The sequence below is a fragment of the Trachurus trachurus genome (assembly GCF_905171665.1).
Source record: "Trachurus trachurus genome assembly, chromosome: 1".
Taxonomy (NCBI): domain Eukaryota; kingdom Metazoa; phylum Chordata; class Actinopteri; order Carangiformes; family Carangidae; genus Trachurus; species Trachurus trachurus.
In genome coordinates, this window is record NC_139891.1 from 13130333 (window position 1) to 13157167 (window position 26835).

Sequence of the window (26835 nt, forward strand, 5' to 3'; positions counted from 1 at the left end):
TCATAAAAGGGTCTGTCTGTGGTCACCTGTCTGGGTTAGTGTGAGGGGTTTTGCTCAAGGACATTTTGGAGCCAGTAACTGAACCATCAACCTTGTGATTAATGGACAACTGCTTTTAGATATTTTTGGTCGGCACTTCAGTTTTAAACATGCCATGACGAAATAATGAAAGCAGAGACAACCGGAGCTTGCTGCTGTGAAAGTCAACACACCCTCAACACATCAGCTCATTATCAAGCTGAACACATTCTCAAATCTTGTCACGCTCTCCTGTGAAAAAAAACCTCCCAAAAAAAACCCTGCACTGCTCAGACGCCGTTTGAATCACAATTGCACAAGTGCACTTACTCTGAAAAATGGCTGCTTCTTCACCTCCTCTGCATCCTTCTCACCAGAGCCCAATCTCCTCTCTGGGTTCCTCCTTAATAGCTGCTCGTGACACACGCACACAGACACACACACACACACACACAGGAATAAGATATGGTACGGGGATGTTACAGTCGGACGGTCGTGTGATGCCATGACATGTTGGTGATTGATGTCTCATATATCGTGTAAGCGCAGCGTTTGCCACCACCGTGCTGTGTATTTACGAGTGTATTCTTACCCTTCTCATGATGCCAATAGCCTCAGTGGAGAGGAAGCGTGGGTAGCGGACTTCATCATTCACAATGCTGTCAAACACCTCCTCCTCATCATCCCCTGGGAACGGAGACTACACACACACACACACGAGAACACTTAAAATCCATTTTAGAGGTTTGAAATTCACAATTATTGTCTTAATCATACTGAACATGGCATGTGACATGTAGAGAGACATCTTGGATAAACTGCATAAAAACGAAGGATAACTGCACATCCAATCCTCTGCGAGCAGGAATATAATTATGGCATTTAAGAGTTAAAGCAGAAGTAAGTGGTCCGGTCGTTTTGGTTAATGCTGAGTTCCAGGCAGGTTTTTGAAACCGTAAATTACAGCTTCAAGTCACGACTTACGACTTTGTAGCGTTCCAGGCAACCCACTCGTGTTTTTCCGACCTGTTTTACCTGTGAAAGTCACTATAACGGCCACTCGTAACTTCCGACCCGTGAACTCCTACCGGATCAAACTGGTACGACTTCACAGGTCGGAAAAACACGAGTTACGGGCTGCCTTGAACGCACCATAACAGTCTTCGTCCCTACGTCACCACATTCAGGCGCATCCCTTGGCTGCACACACAGCCCTGCATGCCGTTCTCTCTCCTCATTGGATAAAACTTGTAGGATACGAAAAAAGTTTTCTCCTCGGCTCAGAGCAGAGTGACTGACAGACCCGTGTTTCGGTCCAAACACTCTATGTAAGTGATTGCTGTGGGAAGATATAACTATTTAAGACTTATATTAACACAAAAATATTGCTTACTTCTGCTTTAAGACGTTCAGACCTTTTGCAATGTACCACAATGACAATCCAATCATAATCATGACATTATATACACATACGTATGTATATAGTGTTAATAAACGTATGTTTCTAGTTTTTCACGTGTTAGGTTTGCAGAGAGACAAAGGTTTGACAAGCTTGAACTTGAAACTGCAGCTATGAATTACGTGACCCGAGTCTGAGACCAGATGGTCGACACTACGCCTCATCTTTTATTTTTCTTGTTTAATTCCTCATTATGGGTAATTTCAAAACATTTCCAGATCTGCGTGTGATGTAATCCATCCTTCACATTTATAGAGGAACAGCTACAGTCTCTGCTGTGAAAGCAGTGTGACATCAGATAGGTGTGATATTAACCGCACAAGTTTGTAATGTGTGTTCCCATGGAGACTGTGAGATCTTTGTGCAGTTCTCACCTCTCCCACCAACATTTCGTAGATGAGGACCCCCAGTCCCCACCAGTCTACTGCTCTGGTGTAGGATGTATCTGTTAGGACCTCTGGGGCCAAAAACTCTGGGGTCCCACAGAATGTGCTGGTTCGGTCCCCAAAACCCATTCCTACACACAGGGGCATAAAGGTAGTAGTAGTTTTAGGCAGGTTTAGGCAAAAGGGACATGTGCTGGAGAAATACAGTGAGCCTCTGTCAGTAACATCAGTATCCACCTTCTTTACACAGTCCAAAGTCGGCGATCTTCACATAACCATCTGTGTCTAGCAGCAGGTTGTCAAGCTTGAGGTCTCTGGAAGAGAGGGAAGGTGAAAAAAAGTGTGTTATAATCAATTCACTGAGCACAGCTGAAAGTACACAATGAGAGATATACAAATTTAAATAAGCCTTTATATTTAATGGAAACAGACACAATTCAGATGTGAAATCAGCCAGTTTAACTATTAGAGATGCATCAAGTATCTGTGCCACTCTTCATCTGAAGCTTCTTCCCAGATAAATTCTGTAACTTGATTTGAAAATCCAGTGCAAGATGACACACACACAGAGGTTTGTGCTGGTGTATGAGCTTCTCCACCGGACACATTTGAAGATATTGCTGGGTTATTTTGGAAACGTCCATTTTACATTTTGTGTTGAAACAGGTTTGTGTACATTCCACTCACCTGTACACAATCTTATGGTCGTGAAGAAACTGAAGTCCAAGAACCACACAGGCCGAATAAAACCTGAAGATAAAACAAACAAACATTATTATACAGCTGCATCGTAGGCAAAAAAAAAGAAGAAAAGAAAAGAAAAAACGAGCCAAATAACAGACGGCACTAACTCTGCCTACAGACCAAAAACAAAGCTTCTGTCTGAGGGTTCACAACCAGCTGCTTGCCAGCTGTTGCACAGTTGTGTTACTGCTGTGGGTGGGACACAAGCAGCACAGCTGAGGGGCACTGCTTCTGTGGTTGTACCACTACAGAAAAAAGCTTTTGGCGTTGGCCATGTTTACTGAAAATGCCTTTAAGTATTGAAGTATTCAGAGCGTCACTACACAAAATGTTTATTAATTGGAACCTGGAAGAAGTTTGCCACTTTGATTTGATACATTTTCATTTTCAGGGTGTTGAGATTGTGAGATTTGTGACTTAATTTCTTTCCCATTTCCTTACAGACCTGTGAAAGAGCCTTAATTTGTGGGATATTTAAGTGTGTGTTCAAACATATCACACAAATAATAAAAATAAAATAAGAGAATCATCAAAAAAAAAAGAAAAGAAAAAGAAAAAGAAACTCAAGTTATTAGTCCCCATTAAGTCTTTCTTGTGTGTTACAAGTTACATACACAGCTCGTGGCTCTGTGAAGACGTCTGTGTGGATGTGCATCATCAGGTCGCCTCCTGCTGTGTACTCCATAACAAAACACACATGCTCCGACGTCTGGAAACACGCAAACAGGTTGACCAGGAAGGGATGGTGGGACAAGTTCACGACCTCAAAGATGCGTTTCTCGCACATCAGACTGGAGAGGGGAGGAGAGAGAAGGTAGAAAGGAGGAGGGGGAAGATGAAGAGGCAGAAGAAAGTGAAGGAGGTGTGGAGATGTAAAGAATGTGGGAAGAAGAGAAAAATGAAGGGAGGGGAAAAACAGAGGTAAAAATTAGAAACATTTACACATAATTCATATTTATTTTGGCTGATGAGACGCCAGCAATTTCAAAGCACAGCAGCAGAAAATAATACTGTGCAGCGATGTGTATAAATGGAGCTAAGATGATGCACACAGAGTAATAAACATATCAACACACACCTTTCCACTTCATCGCGAGCTACAATATCACCTTTCTTCAGGGCTTTGATAGCGTACATCGTGCCGGTCTTCTTGTACTCTGACAACAACACCTAGAGACACACAGAAATGAGGAGCAAACATTGACTTTTATAAATGTACAAAACCTGTTAAAGTGAAAGTGAGCACTTTTGCATGTGTCTTGGTTTAATGAGGAGAAGAAACAGAAGCCAGCAGCCATGACACAAGTTACAAAATTGGAAAAAAGAAAATAGAAAGGAAGCAATTAAAAATCTAGGACAAGTGAAAAAAAAAAAATTCAATGATCACAGGCAACTAATGACAAAAAAAAGTGAAAAAAGGCCCTTGTGTGAAACTGTACCTTCCCAAAGTGTCCCCTGCCCAACACAGCAATCAGCCTGAAGTCCTGGAGGGACAGAGGACCTTTCCTCTGTTTACTGGAGACATGAACGCACACGGTCAGCAGGAATACGTTACAGTGGAAAACAAAATTCATTATAAATATCCCACCATCTGCTCAGAATACATGGCAGCTTTATTTGTCACAGGAGACAATGGAGCTGTGAGAGTGGGTGGAGTTATACTCATGGAAAGGCCTTTTTCAGAGAACACACTTTGAGCTTGTAATGCTATGAAAAGCACAGGTTTCTAATAACAGCAGCAACGGCTCCGGTCTCCTGTGAGTCAGCATGAACTACACCAGGACCCTGAAGCTGAGTCAGCTCAACGGGAGTTAAGCCATCATTCATTAAATCATCGACAAAACGTCTTCTGTGGAAAAGGCCCAATATGAATCAGAATACACACAGACAATATCAGTCTAAACAGACAATATTGTTGTGATCATATCATACAAAATACTGCCATATAAAATCATGTGGACTCAGTGTTTCTGCTGGAGCGAGCGTGTACCTGCCAACAGACGGGGATCGGACAGGGCACTCTGGGATGAGGTCTGGGGGGGAGAAGGGCTCGATGACTGGCGGTTGGTCCTGACGGGGGGACATGCGAGGAAAGAGATGTGAAGGAAAAAATGTAGAGAGACATGCGGAGACAGGTGGAAAAGAGGACACAAGATGGAAGACAAGAGACAAGGATTTATGGCAACAGTTTAGACGTGATGGACAAACAGCACATTTTCTAACTTGGCCTTTGTTGCTGCAGTGTATTTACAACCTGACGGGAAGACTCGATTCCCGTCAAGGACAATCACACCGACTGTGTGTTTTTTGAATGTTATATAGAGACTGAATGTTACTGGATGTCGTTCCACAAATCACCTGCCATCTAAACTGGATGCTGTGAACATATTTATCTGTAATGAATAATTTCCTTTTCAATGTGAGCTCACAAAACTTGAGTTAAGATCCAAACTGCTTTCTTACTGAGCAGTCTTTACAGAGACTACGGTACCTGTAAACTCAATAATTGTTAATAATTTCTTCAAGGAAATCGTTAGATGTCATGTTTTCAAATGACTTTTGGTCACAGAAATCCATGCCACATTTGTTACATTTACAACACAGTACAAATTCAATCTTATTTATTATTCCTGGGATATGTGGCTAAAACAGTTGGTGTTTTCTGTACTTGCAAAGCTTGAGCCTTGCGTTTCATATTCAACAGATGGTTTTCTTGTTGCCAAGTGGATTTGCTATAGTAGATCAAACCCTCACACACACACCTCCCCAATTTCCTGGGCCTCCTCTCTCTCTGTCTGTCTCACCGGAGTGTGTGTGTCCGTGTCTCTCTTGTAATCGCCTCTTATCGGAGAGTCGCTGTCCAGACTCAGCTTCTCCACTGAGATCTCCCTGGAAAAATTCACACAGATACACACGAACAAGGCCAACCCGGCGATGCGGACAGACGAATGAACAGACAGAAACAGAACACAGAAGGGCTGTTAGACGTGCGGCAGAGAAAGCATAACATGCTTTATTCTTTGCCAGGAAACACAAGGAGTAAGGATCAAGGAACACTGCTGCTGTTTGATAGCATAGTCTGGCTGACGGCTATCAAACGGCACATGAAGATGCTGAGTGTGTGTGCACCATTTACATGTGCTTGCTATGTCTGTGGGTTGAGTGTGTGTGTTTCTCACCCGGAGCCGAGCGTCAGGTTGTGTGCGTTGGGACTGTAAGTTCCTGAATTGTTGACGGTGGGAATAGCGTTTCGAAGCAGCCTCACCCACGTGCCGATGTCGACGTTCATCTGACGAGCCCGAAGGAACGCCTTGCCTGGAAACGCATGAACACACGTTGGGAGTCGCTATGAAATGTGTCACACAGCAAATCACCAATCAATCACACACAAAGAGTTAGAAATCCTGGAATACGAATGTGGAAATGTACAGTTACAGTAATGTATTCATATTTTAGCATGCACTTATTTATTATAGTCATATAGTGAAACAGTTATTACCGAACATGCCAACTTTCATAGTGAATTCCTAATATTCCCTGATCACTGAAATACACGCTCTAGATTAGATGATATTCCAAAACTTCCAAAAAGTCAGTCATCTGAGTTGCTGAATGAGTTATTTTTTCACCTGTTTATTATTCTGCTGTTTGTGCTTTTCACACGATTTTAAATGTCTATGTTTTGCATCTTGTTTAAAAGGATGAACTTTGTAACTTTGTTTAGATTAAGTGCTGCCTGAATAATCTCAAGATCATTCACCACTAGAGGGTGCTGTGGCCTAAATGAAGACACGGGGGACTGATGGTAGAAAGAGACTTGTTTGAGAAAAGTGAAACACTTTCATTCCACCATTCAACGTCTTTTCCTCCTGTCTGATCCATCTCTTCCTCACCTTGCTGCTTAGAAAAGACTTTCTTTTGTCTCTGGAGGCGAGGAACTCTCTCAATGACCGGGTTAAAAAAGGTCACCTGGAAAACACACACACACACAACATGAAAGATGAAAACATGGAAAATACCACACACACACACACACACACACACACACACACACACATATCAAAGCAGAGTTTTTAGGCACAGGTGCACCAGACAGCTTGTGTGTGTCAGTGTGTGTGCAAATTTGAATATGTTTGTGTGTATTTATAGCACTGGCATAGACGGGTGTCATGCATGCAGGGACATCTGAGTCCACTTGTGTGGATGGCTCCTCGTCTTCTCATTTGTTGGCCGTGTCAGTTTGCGTGAAGATGTGTGTGTGGTGTGTTGTATATGTGTACGTGTATGTTGGCGTGTACCTCAGCCAACAGCAGACCCTGAGGCTCCAGCTCCAGCTGCACTCTGTGTTTCTGGTTGTCCAGGAACTCCTCCAGCTTCAGGTACTTCAGAGCACACAGCAAGCGGTAATCCTTCCAGTATACAGCGATCTCCATCTCCCTCGACTGAGACACACACACGCACCAGACCATGGTAGAAAGAAAGAAAAATGGAAATCAATTTTGGGAAAGATGAAAAGAGCAGTTTCACTTTGGTCAAGCGCCACTTTGTGTGTAGTAGATAATATACTGTACTGACCCTTTCCAGCTCCACGGTAAAGGTCTGGTCCCAGGCCTGTTCTCCCACAGTCCTCCAAGCCGTCTGCCCCACAACTGTGTTATCCAGCTTCAGCACCGCACTAACTTCAGCTGCACAAACACATACAGCACATTGTATTACCTCCATAGGTGACATTCCCAAACAGTCCTGATCAGTACACAGATGACAGCTACTGGAAGCTCACACTGTAATACATTAATAGAATTTAAGTACTGATTAATGAATGTGATTAATTTCCTTGTAAATCAAAAAAGAAAAGTCCACACGCACATCCGTGCCAAAAAAGCTTTGGGCAGGTGCTTAGCCGGAAACATACAAAAGTGAAAAGGAAAAGAAAATGGCTCGCACACCGCAGGGCTCCAATTTGCAGTCCATTTATTTGCACAGAAAAAGAAGTTACGTTTCGAGCAGAAGCAGCTTTTCGTCAGACTTGTAGTAACGTCAGCAACCTAAAGTGACGACTGCACATCTCACCAGAGAAAAACAAACCTGCCAGGCTGCAACTGGATCTTTATCTGACTGATATGGATTTGCTCCATTGCACTGGCAGTACACACTGGGCACTACTGTATTTTCAAAAAATAGGTGAATTTAAATCCAAAATTGATTTAAAGCGAAAGAGCTTTTCTTTTTAAAATCTAGACTAGATTTTCTATACATTGAGTGAGTGTTCACTAGAAAAGAGTTCTTCTCACATACACACACACTCACATGAGAGCTCGTCTGTCTTGCTGGGTGTCTTCCCACTGACTGAACCGCTCCGTCCGTAGAGTCCCTTGCTGCCCCTCATGAAAGACCTGGTGTCTCCAGGGCTGTAGCAGGGCAGCGTGACAGCTGTCCCTTTGTTGCGACCTGGGACCACCTCCAACAACCCCACACAGCCCAGCACCTGCACCTGTAGGGTACCTGAAGACAGAGGGAAACTATTCAGGTAGAACCAACTACAGAGCAAAACACCAGCAGCAGAGGTTCAGAATGAGAAAAATGTCTGTGAACTAACTAAACTGTTAATTTGTATGCAGATGAGCATATGAGTTCACAGAATATACATGGGTAATAATTCTCATTTTACTTTCATTTTTCTTCCATTTAAGGATTATGGAGGCCACTGTGCTCTTAGGAACCTTGAGTGCTGCAGAAATTCTTTTGTGACCTCCAATGAAGGAGTAGAACCATCTCAATGAGGATCAGAAGAAATGGACAGCATGCGAGTTAAATATGAGTGTCACAGCAAAGGGTCTGAATACTTATGACCATGTGATATTTCAGTTTTTCTTTTTTAATAAATTTGCTAAAATTTCTACATTTCTGTTTTTTTCGGTCAAGATGGGGTGCCGAGTGTACATTAATGAGAAATAAAATGAACTTTTTTGATTTTAGCAAGTGAAAAGCGAGTGAAAAATTTAAAGGGGTCTGAATACTTTCTGTACCCACTGTATATAAGATCATAAATAAACGTGACATTCACTAACACATTAAGCCTTTACAGGCTGCTATGTTAAATAAAATGTGCTACTGAGTTTCTTTGTATTCTTTGCCACGTTTGCCATGTTCCTCTGCTCCATAGTGTTGTGTGTAAAAGGCAGATCAAACCGATCAAAGGGGTAAATGAGCATGAGGCCAGATTTTGTATAAATATTTCAAAGAGCCAAGGGGAAGACCTCATCTCACCCCAGGCTCCTTTGATGGATCAAAAGCCTCCATATAGATGCTAACTAGGGGCTTCAATGTTCTTCGTAGTTCCCACAGCGTTTTTTGTTTCATGGTGGATACATTGCTCTAAAATATACATCTGTACCTGTTGCGCAGCTTCATGTGATATTTGGTGTTAGAATGTATAAAAAAAAGAGCACACACACAAATCCTCTGTTTAAGTCAGAGTGTCTCTATAATGACGTCTTGTGGGACGAGGTTTGCTTGACCTTGGCCTGTAGAGCTTTTATTATTGTATGAAGTACCTGTGAGGGGTGAGGGTTTGTTGAGGGTGCTGTACTGGTTGTGGAGGTATGGGGCACCGTGGCGGGAGCTGAAGGCCGGGGAGGAGGCCAGGACCAGTTCTTCTTTGATGACATTAGCCTTGGGGTGGTCCTCTGGCAGCTCGGCCAGACGGTGGTCCAGAGAGTCCCTCAGCAGGTCCAACCGCTGAGAAGCTTCGCTGAGACGAGACTGCGCCTACACAGTGTTGACACGGGAGCAGCTTTAGTATATATTTACATGAGTACACTATTAACGCTCGATCCAATGTCTACTACCATTTTACTACAGCAGTAAAACAACTGCTTTGATACAATCTTTTGAAGTTTGAATGTGTCTGTAGAAAACATAAGCCAGTGTTTGCTTCCAGTACCATGCAACAACAAGAATGAGAGCCACTAAAGTAAGGATTTCAGTTCACTGCTCTACAGACATGAGAGTGAATTTTAAAAGCTAGATTCATTGGTACATGGTTGAGGAAATGTTGGGTCACAGGTACAGATCATCAATCCTTTCAACACCAACATAGATACAGTTATTTTGAGTGGTGGGGCAATACTTAATGTCATGATGCAGCTGCTGTTTGAAGATACTGTATCTCTCCAGCAGGAGAAAGAACAGAGAAAGTGTAGCAGCTGAAAATGTTTTGGGAAGAATCTGACTGCACAGAAAACCTCGGATTTCAATGAATTTGTGCCATGAAGCTGATCACAGACTGACACTACACTGTGTAATATCATGACGATGAAAACACCACAAGGTTGTAAGAATTAAAGTGTGTTTGTCTAAAGCTACAGGTAGCAGAGAAGAAGAAGAGCAGGTTGGGATGTGATGCGTTACCTCACACGTGTATGTGTCAATATGATAAATTGTGACTGATACATCTCATGTCTTACAAGCTGGGAAGTGCATACTGCAAGTGTGTGAGAGGAAACGCTTTGCAGGAGGTGTGTGAGTCTGACCTCAGACAGGGCTTTCTTGTCCTGAACTTTACTGGCCCCCAGAAGCCGGAGCACATTTTTGGCCCCCTCAGCGACAGCATGTTCCACCCTGTAGTGATGCCTCAACTCTTCAATACGCAGCTCCACTCCACACAGGTCCTGGTTACCTGCAGTGGTGAAGTGGACAAATCACATGGGTGGACTGAAGCTATTATACAATCCAGTTTTTGTATTTAAAAAAAAAATCAGAATTGCAGCTTTTATTCAGTTAGATTGTATTGTTTGATGTTGAAACTACAGTCACTTGTTTTGGCAGCGGTGTGTTACAGGGAACTCCCCCAGGCATACCAAGTTAGGTTAAAGCCTTAATGCATGTCATGCATTACACAAGAGTCAGGCAAAGAAAACATTAGCAGCGCCTAGAGCGGTAAGTAGCCTCCATATCTCTCCACAGAGCAACATTAACTTTTAGCTCAACCTCTGTCTCCAAATGGTTTCCTCCTCCCATCTCCCATCCTTAAAAGCAAACAGAGAAATAAAAGACACCCTCTCATGTGCATTTATATTACTAAAACATTTCCTGATTGCCTCCACAGGACAGCCAGCTAATATTAATAGAGTTGCTTGTGATGCTAGAATAAAATCCCTGATCTGATGCTATTATAACAATTAACAACAACAACAACAACAACAGCAGTTGTAACACATAATTTCAATTAATGACAGGAGAGACATTAAATACAGAAGACTAGACTTTATATAAATAACTTCATAAGAATAGAGAGATCATATACTGCCTGCAACACAAACGGCAATCTTCCACTGTAGACCAATGGCCTTTTAGAAATGAGACAATTGCCTGGCATAAAACATTGACAAGTGCTTCTTTCAACCCTTAAATGAAAAGACCTGGAAACATTAGAAAATCAGGTGTGACACAATTAGTCAAAAAGGAAAAACATACTCAAGCTCCCTCACATAAAAAAGGAGTTATGGGGTCAACCTCGGCACAGCAGCCACCAAGCACAATTACAGAAAAATGGGTGGCTTAATGGGACGGTAGCAGCCTCTCACAGTGGGCAGCAAACACAGTGGAGCGCACAGATACAGGAAAGGGAGAGAGGAGGCGCAAGATAAGGAAAAGGAAATGGGATAAACAGCATTCAAAAAAGGTTCATTTGACTTTTAAATGTCAGGTTAGTGAGGAGGAAGGACCGAAGGACACAGTGGCGTGATTAAAAATGATTTTTATGAGCTGTTCGGAGCGTTGCATAAGACAGCAGAGGAAAGAAAGGGAAAGAGAGGGGGGGTATGAGTGGAGGTGGATATGGATGCTTTTATCTCCTAATAAGGTGTTCTGCCTGCAGCCCAGACCCTGCTAGATGACCCCTCCACCGGCCGGGTGTGGTGCCTGGAGACTGTCTGTCTGTGTACACTATACACACAACCCTGTGGGGGTGTGTGAGTGTGTGTGGTTTAAAGGAGAGTGTGAGATCAACCAAGAAAGATCCAGAGACTTTGTGAGACACTGGCAAAACAGGAGAAAATTTAGGTTAAGAGGGTTATGTTGAGTTCACCATTTAAAGCTACATGAAGTACCAGAGGAGAACATACAGAGAGGTATAATACTCCATATGTGTTCAGCCACAACTTTAACTAACATTTCTAGCTTTGTGTTACTCTGTGTATAAAGAAAAGAAATAAAAAAAAGAAAAAGGGCAAAAATGGACAAAAATGATTAACCAGAGTTGTCCTTTTTTTATTCCACAAATTGCTCTTTCTTGACTTTTGCACCTACAATACCCACAATGCAGCAGTTCAACTGGAGATGGCAAATTTGTCCTGGAGCCTCAAGCAGAGATGAGTCCCAGGCTACACAGGTCTCACTTCTTTTTGACTCCAAACCCCCCCCCCCCCCCCCCCCAGTTTCAAATTTGTAGTTTTCAGCTCCAACCAACCAATCAATGCTGACTCAAGTGACATCAGCTGAGAGAATTTGTCAGATTTCACCCGGTTCTCTCTGGAGTCACAAAGCCAAAGTCCTCGTTGATGTGTAGCTTTCCCTTTTACTACAAAATCATTGCTGCCCAAGTCTGACCATAAAGATCTGTAATACTGTGTTTTTAAATCACATTACAGCAGCAGAGCCATCCACAGATCATTGAAAGCCCTGCAGGTTTCCCACCTGGAAAACAAAGAGTGACAGTGTGTGACCTCAAAAGGCCGTGAATATAATTTAAATGGTCATTTTGTTCTTGGCCTGAAAAGACACAATCTTTCCTCAGAGCCATCAGCTCCCACAGTCTGACATGAGCAGAAAGGAGTATGTGGCCTCAAAGGGAACACGTCGTCTATAAAATCTGTTCTTTACTTTTGGACCCTTCTACTGCATTTACCAACCCACCCACCTCCTGTAACCATCGGTCAATAAAGGGGCCATAACTGTCCACAGCAATCACTGCCAGGCTTGGACCACAGGCTCCGTTCAATTGCATGAACACTACAGCATTCACATGAAAGCACTTCCACACATTTAATACATGCAATCATTCGCCCAGACACTGTTGTGTGGCTCTGCTTCACAACAGTGCTGTGTGTATGTGCGTGCATGTGTGTGTGTGTGTGTGTGTGTGTGTGTGTGTGTGTGTGTGTGTGTGTGTGTGTGTGTGTGTGTGCATGCGTGTGTGAAAGACATTTTTTTGTTGAAAGGTTGGTTTTTTTTTAGTCCACAATCAGTGTGTGAATTTGATTGATTGTGGTAATGTGCCAGGTGGGCTATTTCACAGGCTTTGTGTTATTCACACACACAGACACACACATACACGACAGTCCATTGTGTATCAACCCCCAACTATCCTCTTCATCTTCTTCCCCACAAGACCTGGGCTGTGAGATGTAAAAAGAAAAAAAAAAAAAAAAACAGCCAGACAGCTCTTGTGGAGCTGCTGCTCTGAACAAAATGTTTTGACGTGCAGAGAGCAAGAAAAACTGCAGATCACACAAGGAACACGAACGAGAGAGACCCAGCAAAAAAAAAAAAACAGTCAGTGCCAGATGCCCACTGTCATAAACCACAAGAGTGTAACACTTTGGTTTAAAATGTCCGCTTTCACAGGCTGAAACAGTTTAGTTCACGTTACACTGACAGATGAGATGAACAAACAATCCTCTGTCCTGAAATAATAACATCAAGTCTGTTAAAAACTATTCCTGTGTATGTTTCTTGGTGTCTCTTTTTCTCTCTTCCATGGTTTTATTTATAGTTTATACAGCATGTGCAGCATTTTGTCAGAGTGCAAGTATTTTAAGCTGTGACCCATGCACCTTATTCTGTGTGAGAAACTTGAAGTCAAGATTTTAAGTGTTGCACATTACAACCACAATCTTTACTATAGCACAAAATGTGGTACAATATTATCCCCACAATACACCAGCCACCACGGTGAGAGACCCTTATTGTGCAAGACTCTTGTCACAAGTATGCTCTGCAATACTGGTACAACATTAAGTGTCAGCTATTACTTTGTATACACACATTAAGCCAGTCACTTAAACTTACCCTGTGTGTCGTCGTTGTGCTCAGTGGCCTGCACGGCCTTGCGGATTTGCATGCGGATAATGTCGATTTTGGTTTTACTGTCCTGCAGCATCTGCTGGGCCGTCTGCAGCATCTTCTTGTCCTGGTTAAAACAGGGTGAAGCCAATCAGCAAGTCGTGTGATTGGCCACGACAAAGCCATACATCGTTATACTAGAGAAATGTTCTTCAATGACGAAGCAGTGGTGCCGTCACAGTTTAGGGTTTACAAAAACAGGCTCCGATGAGAAACACAGTTTGTATTTCTCTCCTGATGATTTATTGAATGGTCCTCAAATGTCTCTTTAAGGTCTTTCAGCAGTGAAACACAAAAAGGAAGGAGAGGTCAAGTGGTGAGGTGAAACAGATGCTGCATTAAAAAAAAGGGAAGTGGGGGGGAGATATATTGTGTGTGCACAGTGGAAGGTTACTTGTGTGTCACAGGTTATATACGTTTAGAGATCAGCATCTGAGTCAGCAGATTGAAAGGTTGTGGGTTGTGAAGGTGCACACGCAAACACAGACACACACTGTGAGTGGTGAGCCAGCTGGGGGAGGGGAGTCATGTGTGTATCCTGTACCCTTCAAAATATTATGCTTGCAGTTTAATCAGTGGAGTCCTGCACTTTGTCTTGATGCGCTGCTGCACTCAGGTGTGTGTGTGTATGTGTATGTTTGGGCAGAGTTGACGTCCTTGTACCTTGGTGGATCCGTTGGCATAGATGGGAATCATGTTCTCAACTCCCTGTTTGACTTTCAGCTCGATGTTGAGCTGCCTCTCCAGGGCAGCGATGCGTTCCTTGTGGGCTGACGTTCGGCTCTCTGCCCCGGGGGACTGAGGACACTCATCTGTGGAGGGAAGGAAAAAAAAAAGGTTAGAGATGATATAAAAAGGAGCAGGATGAGGGTTCACATGGTGCGCTCCAAAATGAAAATTCTCTTGAGGATATTTAATTTAATGCCAAATATTATTTACTGACAGCAGAAAATAATATAAGATTAAAATCCTGAATCATGGAAACAGTTGGTCATGGTTGTTTTTCTGTATGATTAGAGATCCAATACAGCATTTAACAGCTGGCAACAAAGTTTCTCTGGTTGCTCCAAATGATGTCCCACCCAGATGGAACACGGAAAGACAAGTCATCAGGTCATCTTATTTTTCCACCAGTCAGACGCAGCCCCTGTTCATCAAGAGTCTAAATTTATCATTTCACTTATTTTTAAGTAACCTAACAAATATGTAAACAATTTCCATAGCAACAGCATAGAAAGTCTCAGTTGTTTTAACATTAATAAAATAACTTCACGCACACTTTCAATACATAAAAGCAAAAATATGAACACCAGAGGGAGATTTCTTGCTTGCAGATACTGATACCTGGCTTTAGCCTGGTTTGGTCATCAAATGTTCAAGTCCTTTCTCATACATTGTGTCTCCCTCCTCCTGATATGTGAATCTCACTGGGACAGAGCACATTTCCCGACACAAACTCTTAAATAATAATGTCCAGTGTTAGTTTTAAAGCAGATATCAGCTTCACGGTCGTTTCGGCTAATGCTGCGTTCAAGGCAGGCTTTTGAAACCGTAAGTTACAGCTTCAAGTCACAACTACGACTTGGTAGCGTTCCAGGTAACCCGTAGCTCGTGTTTTTACCATCCTGTTGTCTGTGAAAGTTCCCTATAACGGCCACTCGTAACTTCCGACCCGTGAACTCGTACCAGATCGAACTGGTATGACTTCACAGGAAGGAAAAACACAAAGTACGAGTTTCTTTGAACGCACCATGAGTTAGCAGCCCCCGCCCTTGTCATCAATTGGTCCTCGTGCTACGTCACCACATTCACGCGCATCCCTTGGCTGCACACACAGCCCTTCATGCCGTTCTCTCTCCTCATTGGATAACACTTGTATCCCACAAGGAAAATTTTCTCCTCGGGTTACAGCAGAGCAGAGTGACGGAGAGACTCGTGTTTAGGCTGAAATACTTCATGTAAGTGATTGCTGACGGAAAATAGGACTATTTAGGACTTATATTAACAAAAACATTCCACTGATATCTGCTTTAATGGCTATAAATGACCAATAAAAATACAAATTTTAGAATAACTTCAGAAATTAAATCAAATGAACTGTGTTTGTATGAAAAGAACATAGTGTATCATAAGATATAAACTTACATTAAGAAATACATTTTTTTTCTAATAATAGCGTATAATCCTGAAATAAACACAAACAAAATGCACACTGTGTACTAATCTTGGAACCTGTTTAACTTACTGAATTTAAATTGGCTCCTTGAAAAATCGGTACTTAAAATTCAATTAGTTTGACAATACTGTAAACCCCATATTAATTAAATATTGTCACAGAACAGTTGTGCTCATGAATATGAAACTTTCTCTGAGACAAAGAGTGAAAATGCACCTGGTGCAGTGCAGGAGTTACAGTCTCTGACATACAACATACCTTTATTCTCCTCTCCTCCTTTTACCACGATGTGAGCATCCAGTTCCTGCAGCTGAGCGTGCAGGTCGTCCAGCCTGCGGCTGGAAGACCGGAGCTGACTGTCCACCTGTAGACAACGACACAGCATGAAGCCTTTTTATCAATTTCTTTTAGTGAGAGAACATACTGCAAGAGGCACGAGAAGTCAGGCGTTTGTCTTTGAACAAGAACAAACTAAGCTTTCAACATTTCTCTTGAAATACCAGCAAATCTATTTGATACTTTTAATCAGTTTTTAAGCTTTTCAACAACTCTTCCCATCCTGATGTCGGCTCTCTGTCTTAGTCTTGTTTAATAGCGTGCTTGATATATGTAATTGTGGCAAGTAGGAAAGTAACTGCTGAAAACGTCTCCAAGTTAATAAAACATAATGTTGGCATCTTTCTGTATTAAGTAACTCTAACCAAACCACAGTAAGTAAACTGTTGTGTTGCACCACTGAACAATACATGCCAACATTAGAGCCTCCTTTCTAAAACAAGACAAGGTCAATATGGTGTGTATGGCTGCACCACATAAGCCACATTGGTTGTTTTCATTGACATCATTATCTGCCTCTCCCACTGTCTGTCCTCACATTTACTTTCATCTACTGTAATACAACTCAATTCCCAATGAAGAAATTGACATGTTTCTATTTTTCAGAAATCAGAGCAGGTTTGAGACACTGAATAAAATGTGGCCCATTATGCTGCATAATAACTTTCAAACTGCTGCTTTGCTCTGCCAAAATCCTCATTTTATAACAGCGACACCGTCAGACAAAATCACCCAACACATACGTTACAGAAAGACACTGTGCTGTATGTCCTTGGTAAATGATCACTCAGAAAGAAAGAACGTTAGAAGCCATGGAATATCATTATATTTCATCTCAGTCCAGTGCAGAGACTCAGTCTGGGTAACAAACCGCTGCTCTGCAGCTCACTGAACAGAGTAGACATGAGAGAGAGAGAGAGAGAGGGCATTACTGCTGACTCTCCTCTAATTACTCAGTTTAGTTGCTAGATTTTTAGTTCCTCAATCTAGTGGGAAGTTGGCAACACTGCAGGCTACGAATAGAAACAATTTGTGTCAAATCATTATGAAACAGCAACAACCGATGGGAAAACCATACAGTATGGGCAAATTTAGGGTCACCAGTGGACTGGGCTACGGGAGGAAACCAGAGAATACGGGGAGATCCCACAAAGACACGGGGACAACATGTAAGATCCAGAAGGAAAGGCCCCAGGCCCGTGAACCAATGGGATAACCAATGATGATCTCTCTCATCTCTGTCACAGTCGATCACTCACTCACTCACTCAAACACACTGTCGCTGGCTCCACTACTGCAGTCCAGCCCAATATGTTAGTTAGTATAATGGTCTAAACCTGCTAAAACTACAAGTCCAGCTTACAGAGTGTCCAGTAAACTCTCTGACAATAAGTTGCTTACAAAATCTAAGTAAATTCTTAAATTCCTCTGTTACCTAAAAACTGTCTGTGAGCAAAGCAGTTAATCCTCCAGCTACCTGAGTGGTCCTGCTCCCTGGAAGCAGCAGACAGAGCCTGGCACTGCTGCTGCTGCTGCTGCTTCCCACCAGTCGTACCGAGCCGCTCCAGGAAGTAAACGTGTGAACCTGTGTGTGATTGTGAGGCAGGGTGCCGTGGGAAACTGGGAATGACCTGCCTCATCATGTGAAAATATATGGTCAGTGAGCCTGCTCGAAACATCGGTCCTCTGAGGGTTTAAAGATCCTGGTCAGATCCTACTGAAAGTCCCGACAGCACGTAAAGACAAAACAGGATAAGGACTCACAGGCTGGATGATTCACCAGCCGCTGTTCCACCGACAGTCATTAAACTGGTTTCCTACAGTGATACGTAAAGTCTATGATTTTCCTAATTTAAGCTGTTAGTGTCTGTAAGATCTTATCAGTTTTCGTCTTGTTTGTTGCTGACGATTTGTCTGGGGCGGCGAAGCCTCGAGTCCCTGCCCATCCCTGAGTGTGCTGTTGAAAATAACTATTTGGTGCATTCTCATATATCCCGGTTAATTGTTTTCTTGGCAAATCCTTGACATTCCTTGTTGATGCTTCAGATCTTCCATTACCAACGGGAAACCTCTTTAAAACTTCATCTCGACTAAATTAAGACTTATGGTTGTCTTAAAAACATGAAAAAACACTAGGAACCCGCAAGAAGACCTGACGGTAACTGTGGCTGACCTGCTGAGCATTTCTCTTGTCGGTCGTCGCCCTGCGCAGGTTCTCAGCGCCTTCCTTGATCTTCAGCTCCTTGCGGATCTCTCTGCGGATCCTTTCACGCTGCTCGTCCAGAAGCTGCTGCACGCTGGAGTCGGAGAAATCCGAGTTCTGGTCCAGGCCGAGCTGCTCCAGAACCGACAGCCCACCTGGGTCACTCTGGACAGGTGGGAGGAGAAGGGGACAAAAGGAGAGAGCGGTTAGGCAACATAATTATGAACAAAATTAAAATACCGTAATCATTGTAAAAACACGAGGCGAGAAGTGTTGAGAAGAAGAGGAGGAGCCGATGAGCAGCAGTATAAGACAGCAATCAGAGCTTTGGACAACAGTCATAGGTGGAAAGCAATAGGCAAAAATTGGGTAAAAATGAAAAAGCCAGGAAAAGGAAGCATGAAGATGGGAAAAGAGACAGAAGCAGCAGTGAGGAATGACAAAAATTTTGTTCAGCCTCTGTTTATAATATTTCAAAACAAATCTGCAATGTCAGTCCTGTTTACAACAAGAGCTTAGAATTACTGATGTTCAACAGTACTATTAGTGATGACATTTCCAGGATAGTCTTCCTGGAGCCAAAACTCTTTACTGAACATAAAAGTGAATTACAAACATGTCCCATGACCTGTTGTTGTCCATTGTCCTCTTTCAGCCTTTTCTCATGATCCAGTTCCTCTCCAGTCGAATGCTGAGCTGAAACGCTGGTCTTCACTAAATAAACAACTTCTCCACACCTCAGTAAACTACAACGTCTAAGTCATAGTTCCAAGTGTACTTGTTAAAATCAAACCTAGCGGTGCTACAACTCGCCACAGAACCCGAGGTCCAGACAAACTACGAGACAGACACACAATCAGGAATACAGCAGGAGGGAGCGTGTTAATCACTAGAAACCACAGCCACTAAGCCACTATTGCAGGAACATATCAATCAAACAAACAACTCAACAACACTTCACCTCGGAGCTGTCATCATCCTCCTCGTCGCCATGCCAACACATAATAATTCGCTCCGATCTGACGTACCAGAAAACAACAAAAAGGCACAAAAAAATAATCTTTGGTTCACTCCGAAGCTCAGCCAAACAGTTAATGCCACACCGAGAACAAAATGGGTTTTTTTTTGGGGGGGGGAGAGAGAGGAGGGGGACGATAAAAAGAGATAAAGAGAGGGAGAGTTAAGTGAGGGAGGAGGGGGAACGCCTCCGAGAGAGGATATCCGTCCTAACACCAAGCTGCTCAGGCCTTTCCTGTTTCCTCTGTGATTTTGCTGCTGTCAGTGGAGAGCGAAACGGAGAGAACGGGACGGAGACTCTTTAGATCACACAACACATCCTCCCTCTTGAAAGTTTTGTAAATCATTCTCAGATCTGTGGCGCTAAGCCTGCATGATGTCAAGTCTTCCTCTGCTGCTCGCACTTGCTGATTAATCAGATCTGGCATGAAGTGGATTTGTGACAGTTTCTTTTTGTATTTTGCTCTCACTGGGGTCGTGATATCATCTTGAGGGCGGAAACAAGGGAAGGATGCGTTTTCGAAGCACTGGATCAAAGCCAGGGAGTAAGGTTGAGATGCATTTCTGCTGCCCGCTTAACTTCTTATTTCCTTTGGGCTCAACATCTACAAATCCCAGTGGTGGTGACTCTCCTTCGCCTATAGAAAGAGTCTATGGGACAGAAAAATGACAACATGATAACATCTCTGTACAAGCAGCAGTGGGAGGAGCTAGTGTCCTAAAGCTAGCTTCAAACACCATCCGTCCAAAATGACCACAGAGACAATGAACATACACATCACAGTATTCACAGTGTACAGAGGGTTTCTTATCCATCGTCAAATAACCTCCATATATTTTATCATTCACAGGCATCAAATGGGAGGAGGAGAGAGATGGGATGAGTCTTACACTACAAGAAAGGCAAGAGGAGGTAAGCAGCTAGCCCCTAAGCTACCAGCTGAGGCTGTCACTGGAGTGATGTTAGGCCTGCACAGCAGCAGGAAAACATTAAATAGACATGTGATATCACCAAAGATGAGCAAACACAGGAAGACATTGATGAGAGGCCATTTTTATGGTGGAGCTCAATGCACTGAAACCTAATAAACACATGCAAGTCGACAAACACGACTTTGTGTCGTCAACTTGATGATGTTTTCTTTAGTTCCGGTGCATTAAGCTGCCAGGGCTTTTTAATTAAAACTAATTGCGAAACAAAGCATTAAACTGGATTGATTTGAAATTACTGGATGCAGAAGCTAGTTATTGTACATGAGGGAGAGGAAACCAGTTGGACCTATCAGACTAAAAGTCATGCTGATGTTTGAGCTTTGGGGAAACAGCTCAGGTCAGTGGAGATGTTGTTGAACATATTTTCTTGTCATTGCAGAAGAATCTGAGCGCACAAAGAGTGGGCTAATTATGTCTGTAATTTCATAGTCATTTTGTGGTTTGTCCACATGACACTGACTCATCTCTCTCTCTGAGCCTCAGTAGATGTGTGTAAGCCCAGAAAAGAAATGTGACATCACCCGAGGACGGTCGGGGAGGTTTACTTCCTGTCAAAAGATAAACTGAACGAGACTGGCTCTGTGAGTTTTGGGGTCAGCCGACTCCTTCAACTTACTGGCTACAAAGAAAGCAGACATCAATAAGTCCGTGGCAGCCGTCGCTCTGTACTGGAGCTGTACAACTAATTAAAGCTGCTAAATCTTTAGTAGCTGTGGTGAAACCTGAAACAAAAACTTGAGTACAGACTAGACTAGAGCATAAATTAGTACTTGTGGCCTGAAAGAGTTTTATTCAGTTGATTTACTGCTGGCTGAAAATATTCAAACATGGTATGCAAACAAACCAATCAATAATGTAACTAGAACCTTGGAGTTATCAGTAATAGTAATGTAATGACAAAAAGTGTTGTTTTTTTTTACGTTGATATTAACCCATGTCTTCCCATTTGTGTAACATGTTCTCAATCAGTGTATTAATTTGTAATTTATAGATAAAAATGTGTTTTGTGATGTTGATCTTTCTAATTAGTTCATCCTTGAGCCCAAGTTAATGTTTGGGCCAAATCTGAAGAAACTCACTCATCTACTCAGTTCTCTCCTTCACAAGAAAAGGAAGTTACAAACCTGTGTACGGTTAGGTTGGGCGATTACACGATAAAGACACCGTATATATTGTGAAATAACTTTTCCTCGATAGAAATATATGAGACAATGTTGATAGAATGTCGACAGATTTCATTCGTCCATGTTTTGACAGACAATACTAATAACCATTGATAATGAGAGTTGTGCCGTGCCGAACCAATCATGTGGCTGGAATAGAGCCACACCAGGTTGGGTTGATCCACACAGCACAAGAAGATGCATTGGAGCAGCAGCCAGGCGCAACATGTCAACACGTGCTAATGTTCAGGCTGCTGCAGCCGTGCACGTCAGCAGAGGGACATCACCGGTAAAAATGAAAATTAGTGTTACCTCAAAATGTGAACAAGAACTCGGACGACTAACCAGAAAAAGAGGTGTGGTCATGGTTACCTGACTCCCGAGAGTTAAAATGAAACTTAAAACTCAAACTTGTGGCAGGCCCCGAGTTCAACTGGGCTGACCTCAACACCGCCTGTGTGAAAACACCACTATTAATGTCTTGAACAGTCTTTGAATGTTTAAAATAAATAAACAGAAGCGGTTGTTCTTATCTCTATCACTCACTGCAGCGTGCACACACATCCAGGGTAGATGTATTCAGTTGTTTTATTTCTGACTGGCTGCTTGTATTTGTTTTCAGGCCTACAGTCCTCGACTTGATCATGGCCACCTCAGTCAGTGATGAAGATGGAGAGAACGAGCTCACTACAGCCACAACGTCACTTTACCAGGACAATAGGACATCGCTAATCCTCTGCGTCTCCATCCACCATCTCCTCCTCCTGGACCCTGTGTGCATGTGATCCACAGCTGTCACTAAGAAACACTGAGGGAAATGTTTGCTTACCTCTTACAGCATCAGGCACAGTGGGAGTAACTGCTGTTGAGGTCTGAGTGTATCAGCATTACTGTGAATTGTTGTGTTTCTTGCTGCCAAGTGATTATATGTCAGATGGGGACTGGTTGTGTAACTGAACTGAGGCAACACAGAGGTTGTTTGAGTTCTCATGCTATGATCTTATACTCACATCTTGTCCAGGTTTGGACTCCCAGCAGAGATCCATAGTAACTTCTCACAAGATCAAAAAGGTGGAGTTTTAAGGTTCATCAGCAATTTATACACTAACCTCGACACTGGCATAAACTCACATGAATGGACGGAGAGTTGTTGTTTTTCCCTTTCCCTTTCAGTTGCCTTTAATTTAAGATTAACATGACTAATACTGAGATAAGGCACTTTCTCTACTAATCTTAAAAGGTCCATAACAAGTGTTCAGTGTTTCCAGATTGGGTGCTTTTCTGCTTTTCTACTTTTTCCAAGCCATGTTAGCAGCAGCATGGGTCTGTGGTGCTGTTGGTCTGTCAATGCACCAGACTGAAACATCACAGCAACTACTGGATGGATCCTACTGACTTTGGTAAACCACCGACTTCTCCTCAAGTGCCACCATGATGTTGACAGATGTACCACAACCAGAGATGTCTAAATAACTCAATGAACTTCCTTGAAACATGGTACAGAAAATGATGTCACATCAGGAGGAATAGCAACAATGTAGGAGCCATGAATCTGTTTTTTTGTTGACAAAATGTAGCGACTTCAGCCAAAAGAGCCCACATGACAGGTGAACATAAGTGCTAAACCCTGCCTAATGACGTGACCCGCTACTAAATTAATAACAAACTAAATCATACTGAAAAAAACAACAACACCAAAACGTAACAGAAAACCCAATTCATGGCTCCTACAAATAACATTGGTGATCCTCTGACTTTCCCATCATACACCTGTAAAAACTCTGACATCCCCCCACTCACTAAATCACATAACATGCTAGCCTATGCAGAACAAGCTCAACACTACACCTGCTTAGTGTCAGCAGGCTAGCATTGAGATTATGAGCCTTTTGGTATGGAGACACATGAGTATTTACACTGACATGGCTGTGAACCCTTAGCCATGATTTAATAATTTGGCTTCTAGTGAATCAGAATATCCTGATACGAACCAGGAAGTTGCCACTGTGTCTGCCACAGTTTAAGAAGAAGAAAAACACTTAACAGGCCACAATCATGACTCCTGATTCACAAGCCAGATGTCATTTCAGCTCGATAATAATAATGACAAAATCCTTTTAAATATGGACAAGCTGGGCCAGCCAAGGTAAATGTATATGTACAGCACATTATCAAGCAAAGGTCACTCAATGAAGTAAAAAGCGTAGTAAGAAAACAAATAAACGATGGGACAGGCTCTACCCTCTGGCTGCCTGGCAGTCTAGTGTCCTCTCAACAAAAGGAGATGATTCAACAAAAAGGTTCTTTTACAGTGAAATCTACCAGCACTTACAAATCAACACGGACTCTGACTTTACAGGTCTGGTTGCATTATGGATTTAAAACACTGACAAAATAAACTATCATACAGCAACAAAACCGGAGGTGAACACAATCTCTGCGCCGAACGACACAGCCGATCGCTCGGCGACACCGAGTCCAGCACGCTTCAGGATGTGTCACTTGTCCAGTTGGTGGGAACATGTCTGCTGTCACTCCCGACGCAGCATGTGTTAAAGACGTGTTAACAACAGCAGATGTTGACATCGTGTCCCGACACACATATTTTGTATGCAGCGCAGAAAGACAACACCAGATGAGTCGTTATTGAGACAGGGATTGATTGCTTCTCCCTGGTGACCCGGATGTTGACTCTTTTGACACTGAATTTTTGTAGTTGAATTTTTGGACACTGAATTTTTTGAGATGTTGAATTTTTGTAGTTGAATTTTTGGACACTGAATTTTTTGAGATGGTGAATTTTTTTTAGAAACTGATTTTTTTTTTATACAGATTTTTTTATGTTGAATTTTTTTTACATGTCGAATTTTGAAAAACAGAATATTTTGAGACATTGATTTTCTTTACACTGAATTTATTACAACATTTTAAAAAAAATCAAGAGGCAAAAAAAAATTCAGTGCTAGAAATTTGATGGTTTTTAAAATTCAAAGTCTGATTTTGATGCTAAAAAAATTCAGTCTTAGAAATTCATATTCAAACTCAGATGGCACAGAAAAACTTCCATACGTCGTCGCACACCATTTACATAGACATTTGCATTCACCCATGTGGCAGACGCTCACTGACACTTCAACCGGTCGTATGAAGATGTGAAACTGACACACTTTACTTCAACTGAAACCTTTTTAATGAACTGAGCTCAGCAGTTAAATAGTGGAAACTGATACACCACTCAACTTCATCCTCTCGTTGTTGTTGACCCTGTGCAACACTACAAAGATGGCGACAGCTAGCGGGCAGGAGTGACTCATCCCATGCAGCTTGTTAGTGAACTAGCCCAGGGAGGAACATTCAGCAGCGGTGTCCAGGGAAGTAATGACGCGCTAATTCAATAGATAACGGCGCCAAGCGAACTTAATTCAATGAGACTGTGTGAGCAGTGTAGAGAAGCCTCGGGCTGGACAGAGAAGGACAAGACAGAACATGGGTTACATGGCATTTTGTGTGTCTCTGTGTGTGTGTGTGTGTGTGGGGCGTGGGGGGGCAATGCCTGGAGTTTTCCTACTGAGTGATAATGACCCTTCAGTACAGAGACAGAGGTCATGGAAAGGCGTGGTCGTGCAAGCGTGCATGACATGGACAAAAATAGGTGGAGAGATATTTACTTTTAATGAATGCACTACACTGATGCGCACGCACACACATGCACGCACAACCCCTCTCACTTTCCAGGGAAACATGAGGACATGTCTCTCGGCCGCTGAGCTCGGCCCTGTGTTGTTGTTGTTGTTGTAGAGGGTGTGTATGTATTCTCAGGGCTCCACTACAGATATCTCAAAATCCACTTTACTGTGTTCTCCAGGGGCTGTTGTTGGATTTGACGCTGGGTGAAAATGCCATTACAACTGTTGCTTGATGTTTGTTCTGTCGTCACAGATGAAAGACAGCAGAGCTCTGCTTGTTCTCAAAGTCACCGCTAATAATGGAAGAGGAAGAAAGAAGGAGGAAGAAATGGTTCTGCAGGCACTTTGTACTGAAAGAAAAAGTGAAGACTGCTGTGATTCAGAGTGGATACAGGTCTCTTTCATAGCAACAGATGACGGGCCAAGAGAAGGGACCAGCTTGTTTCTTAATACAAAATTGAGATCATTTTCATTAAAAAACAGGTTGAACTCTTGAGACTCTCATGCTAATGAACTGTGCTTGGTTTGTTTTGCAGTGGTGTGGCTTGAATGTCGATGGAGGTGGCACAAGCAAAACACCATTCTGCAGAACAACACAATCAATGTCATTAAACCTGATCCATTAATATGAAAGTTAATCACTTTTTTAAGCTTAGAATCTGGGCTTGTATTAATAGATTATACGACATACACATATTTAATTTGAGTTACAAGACTTAGTTTTAACTTCAGCCCATTATTAATACAATGTAGGTCACAAACAAACAAAAGAGAGATAATCTTTCTCCGCAATGCATCCAATAGGTATTGATAACAACCTCCTGGGGGTGCTAAAGGGAAAGTCACAAGACGACCACAGTCATAGGAATTCATAATGTGAATAAACTAGGAATGAACAATTGATAAAAAATATTAAACAAAGTTGTAATATTGCCAAGTGCAATTTTCATATCAGTGAAGTTGTTGTTCGATAAAGAGGTAACATGCACCACAACATACCATAAATGAAGATAACAAGTTGGTTGGGCACAAGATTCAACGAAAACCAAATGATCACTATCAAATTTAGTTTTGTGAAAACACAAAAACAACCGTTCCAACTGAAACCACGACTCCCAATATCTGATAAAACAATCACAACATGGGTTTTGTTCATTTAGTCAAGATGTCAGGTTTCTCTCACAAACACACATGCAGCACAAACAGTGTGACAGAAGCATGAGTCTGCAAAGTCTCTAATGGTTTTACAGTAACTTGCGCATCATTTCCTGTACAAGTCTTCCACTGCCACATGGGCCACTTTGTATTATTCTACTGAAAAGACAAACCTGCAGGGAAATACCACTGTCTACTCCTGTCAGACTGAAAGACTGCATGGCAGAGAGACGGAGCGGGACTAAATTAGTGCCTTATGACCAGGAATAGTGGACTAGAGGAAGAAGGAAATAAAAACCAAAAATTTACCGTTTCCTTTAAGGGAAGGTTTATTTTTCATTTCATCCTTTACAATAATGTGCTGGGAAACACTAT

At 42.4% G+C, this 26835-nt stretch overlaps 1 protein-coding gene across 3 annotated transcripts in view; it reads right to left on the minus strand.

Annotated features, from left to right (window-relative positions):
• Positions 1 to 26835, minus strand: part of pkn1a (protein kinase N1a) — a 49519-nt gene that overhangs the window by 2446 nt on the left and 20238 nt on the right. Inside the window, exons 1-22 of one of the 3 annotated variants that reach the window (XM_083979919.1) lie at positions 19408 to 19542; positions 18417 to 18611; positions 16166 to 16271; positions 14395 to 14543; positions 13678 to 13798; positions 10140 to 10285; positions 9162 to 9375; positions 7915 to 8109; positions 7183 to 7292; positions 6906 to 7049; positions 6501 to 6576; positions 5787 to 5922; positions 5412 to 5496; positions 4598 to 4677; positions 4047 to 4122; positions 3686 to 3777; positions 3222 to 3398; positions 2551 to 2613; positions 2101 to 2177; positions 1852 to 1994; positions 611 to 718; positions 349 to 429 (exon numbers count right to left, since the gene is read on the minus strand). In XM_083979919.1, coding sequence (XP_083836045.1) covers positions 349 to 429; positions 611 to 718; positions 1852 to 1994; positions 2101 to 2177; positions 2551 to 2613; positions 3222 to 3398; positions 3686 to 3777; positions 4047 to 4122; positions 4598 to 4677; positions 5412 to 5496; positions 5787 to 5922; positions 6501 to 6576; positions 6906 to 7049; positions 7183 to 7292; positions 7915 to 8109; positions 9162 to 9375; positions 10140 to 10285; positions 13678 to 13798; positions 14395 to 14543; positions 16166 to 16271; positions 18417 to 18611; positions 19408 to 19449 — 2616 coding nt within the window. In that variant the 5' untranslated portion in view covers positions 19450 to 19542. Of the gene's footprint in view, positions 1 to 348; positions 430 to 610; positions 719 to 1851; positions 1995 to 2100; positions 2178 to 2550; positions 2614 to 3221; positions 3399 to 3685; positions 3778 to 4046; positions 4123 to 4597; positions 4678 to 5369; positions 5497 to 5786; positions 5923 to 6500; positions 6577 to 6905; positions 7050 to 7182; positions 7293 to 7914; positions 8110 to 9161; positions 9376 to 10139; positions 10286 to 13677; positions 13799 to 14394; positions 14544 to 16165; positions 16272 to 18416; positions 18612 to 19407; positions 19543 to 26835 lie in introns of those variants that run through there. The other 2 variants (XM_083979917.1, XM_083979918.1) reach the window with 2 other exon arrangements.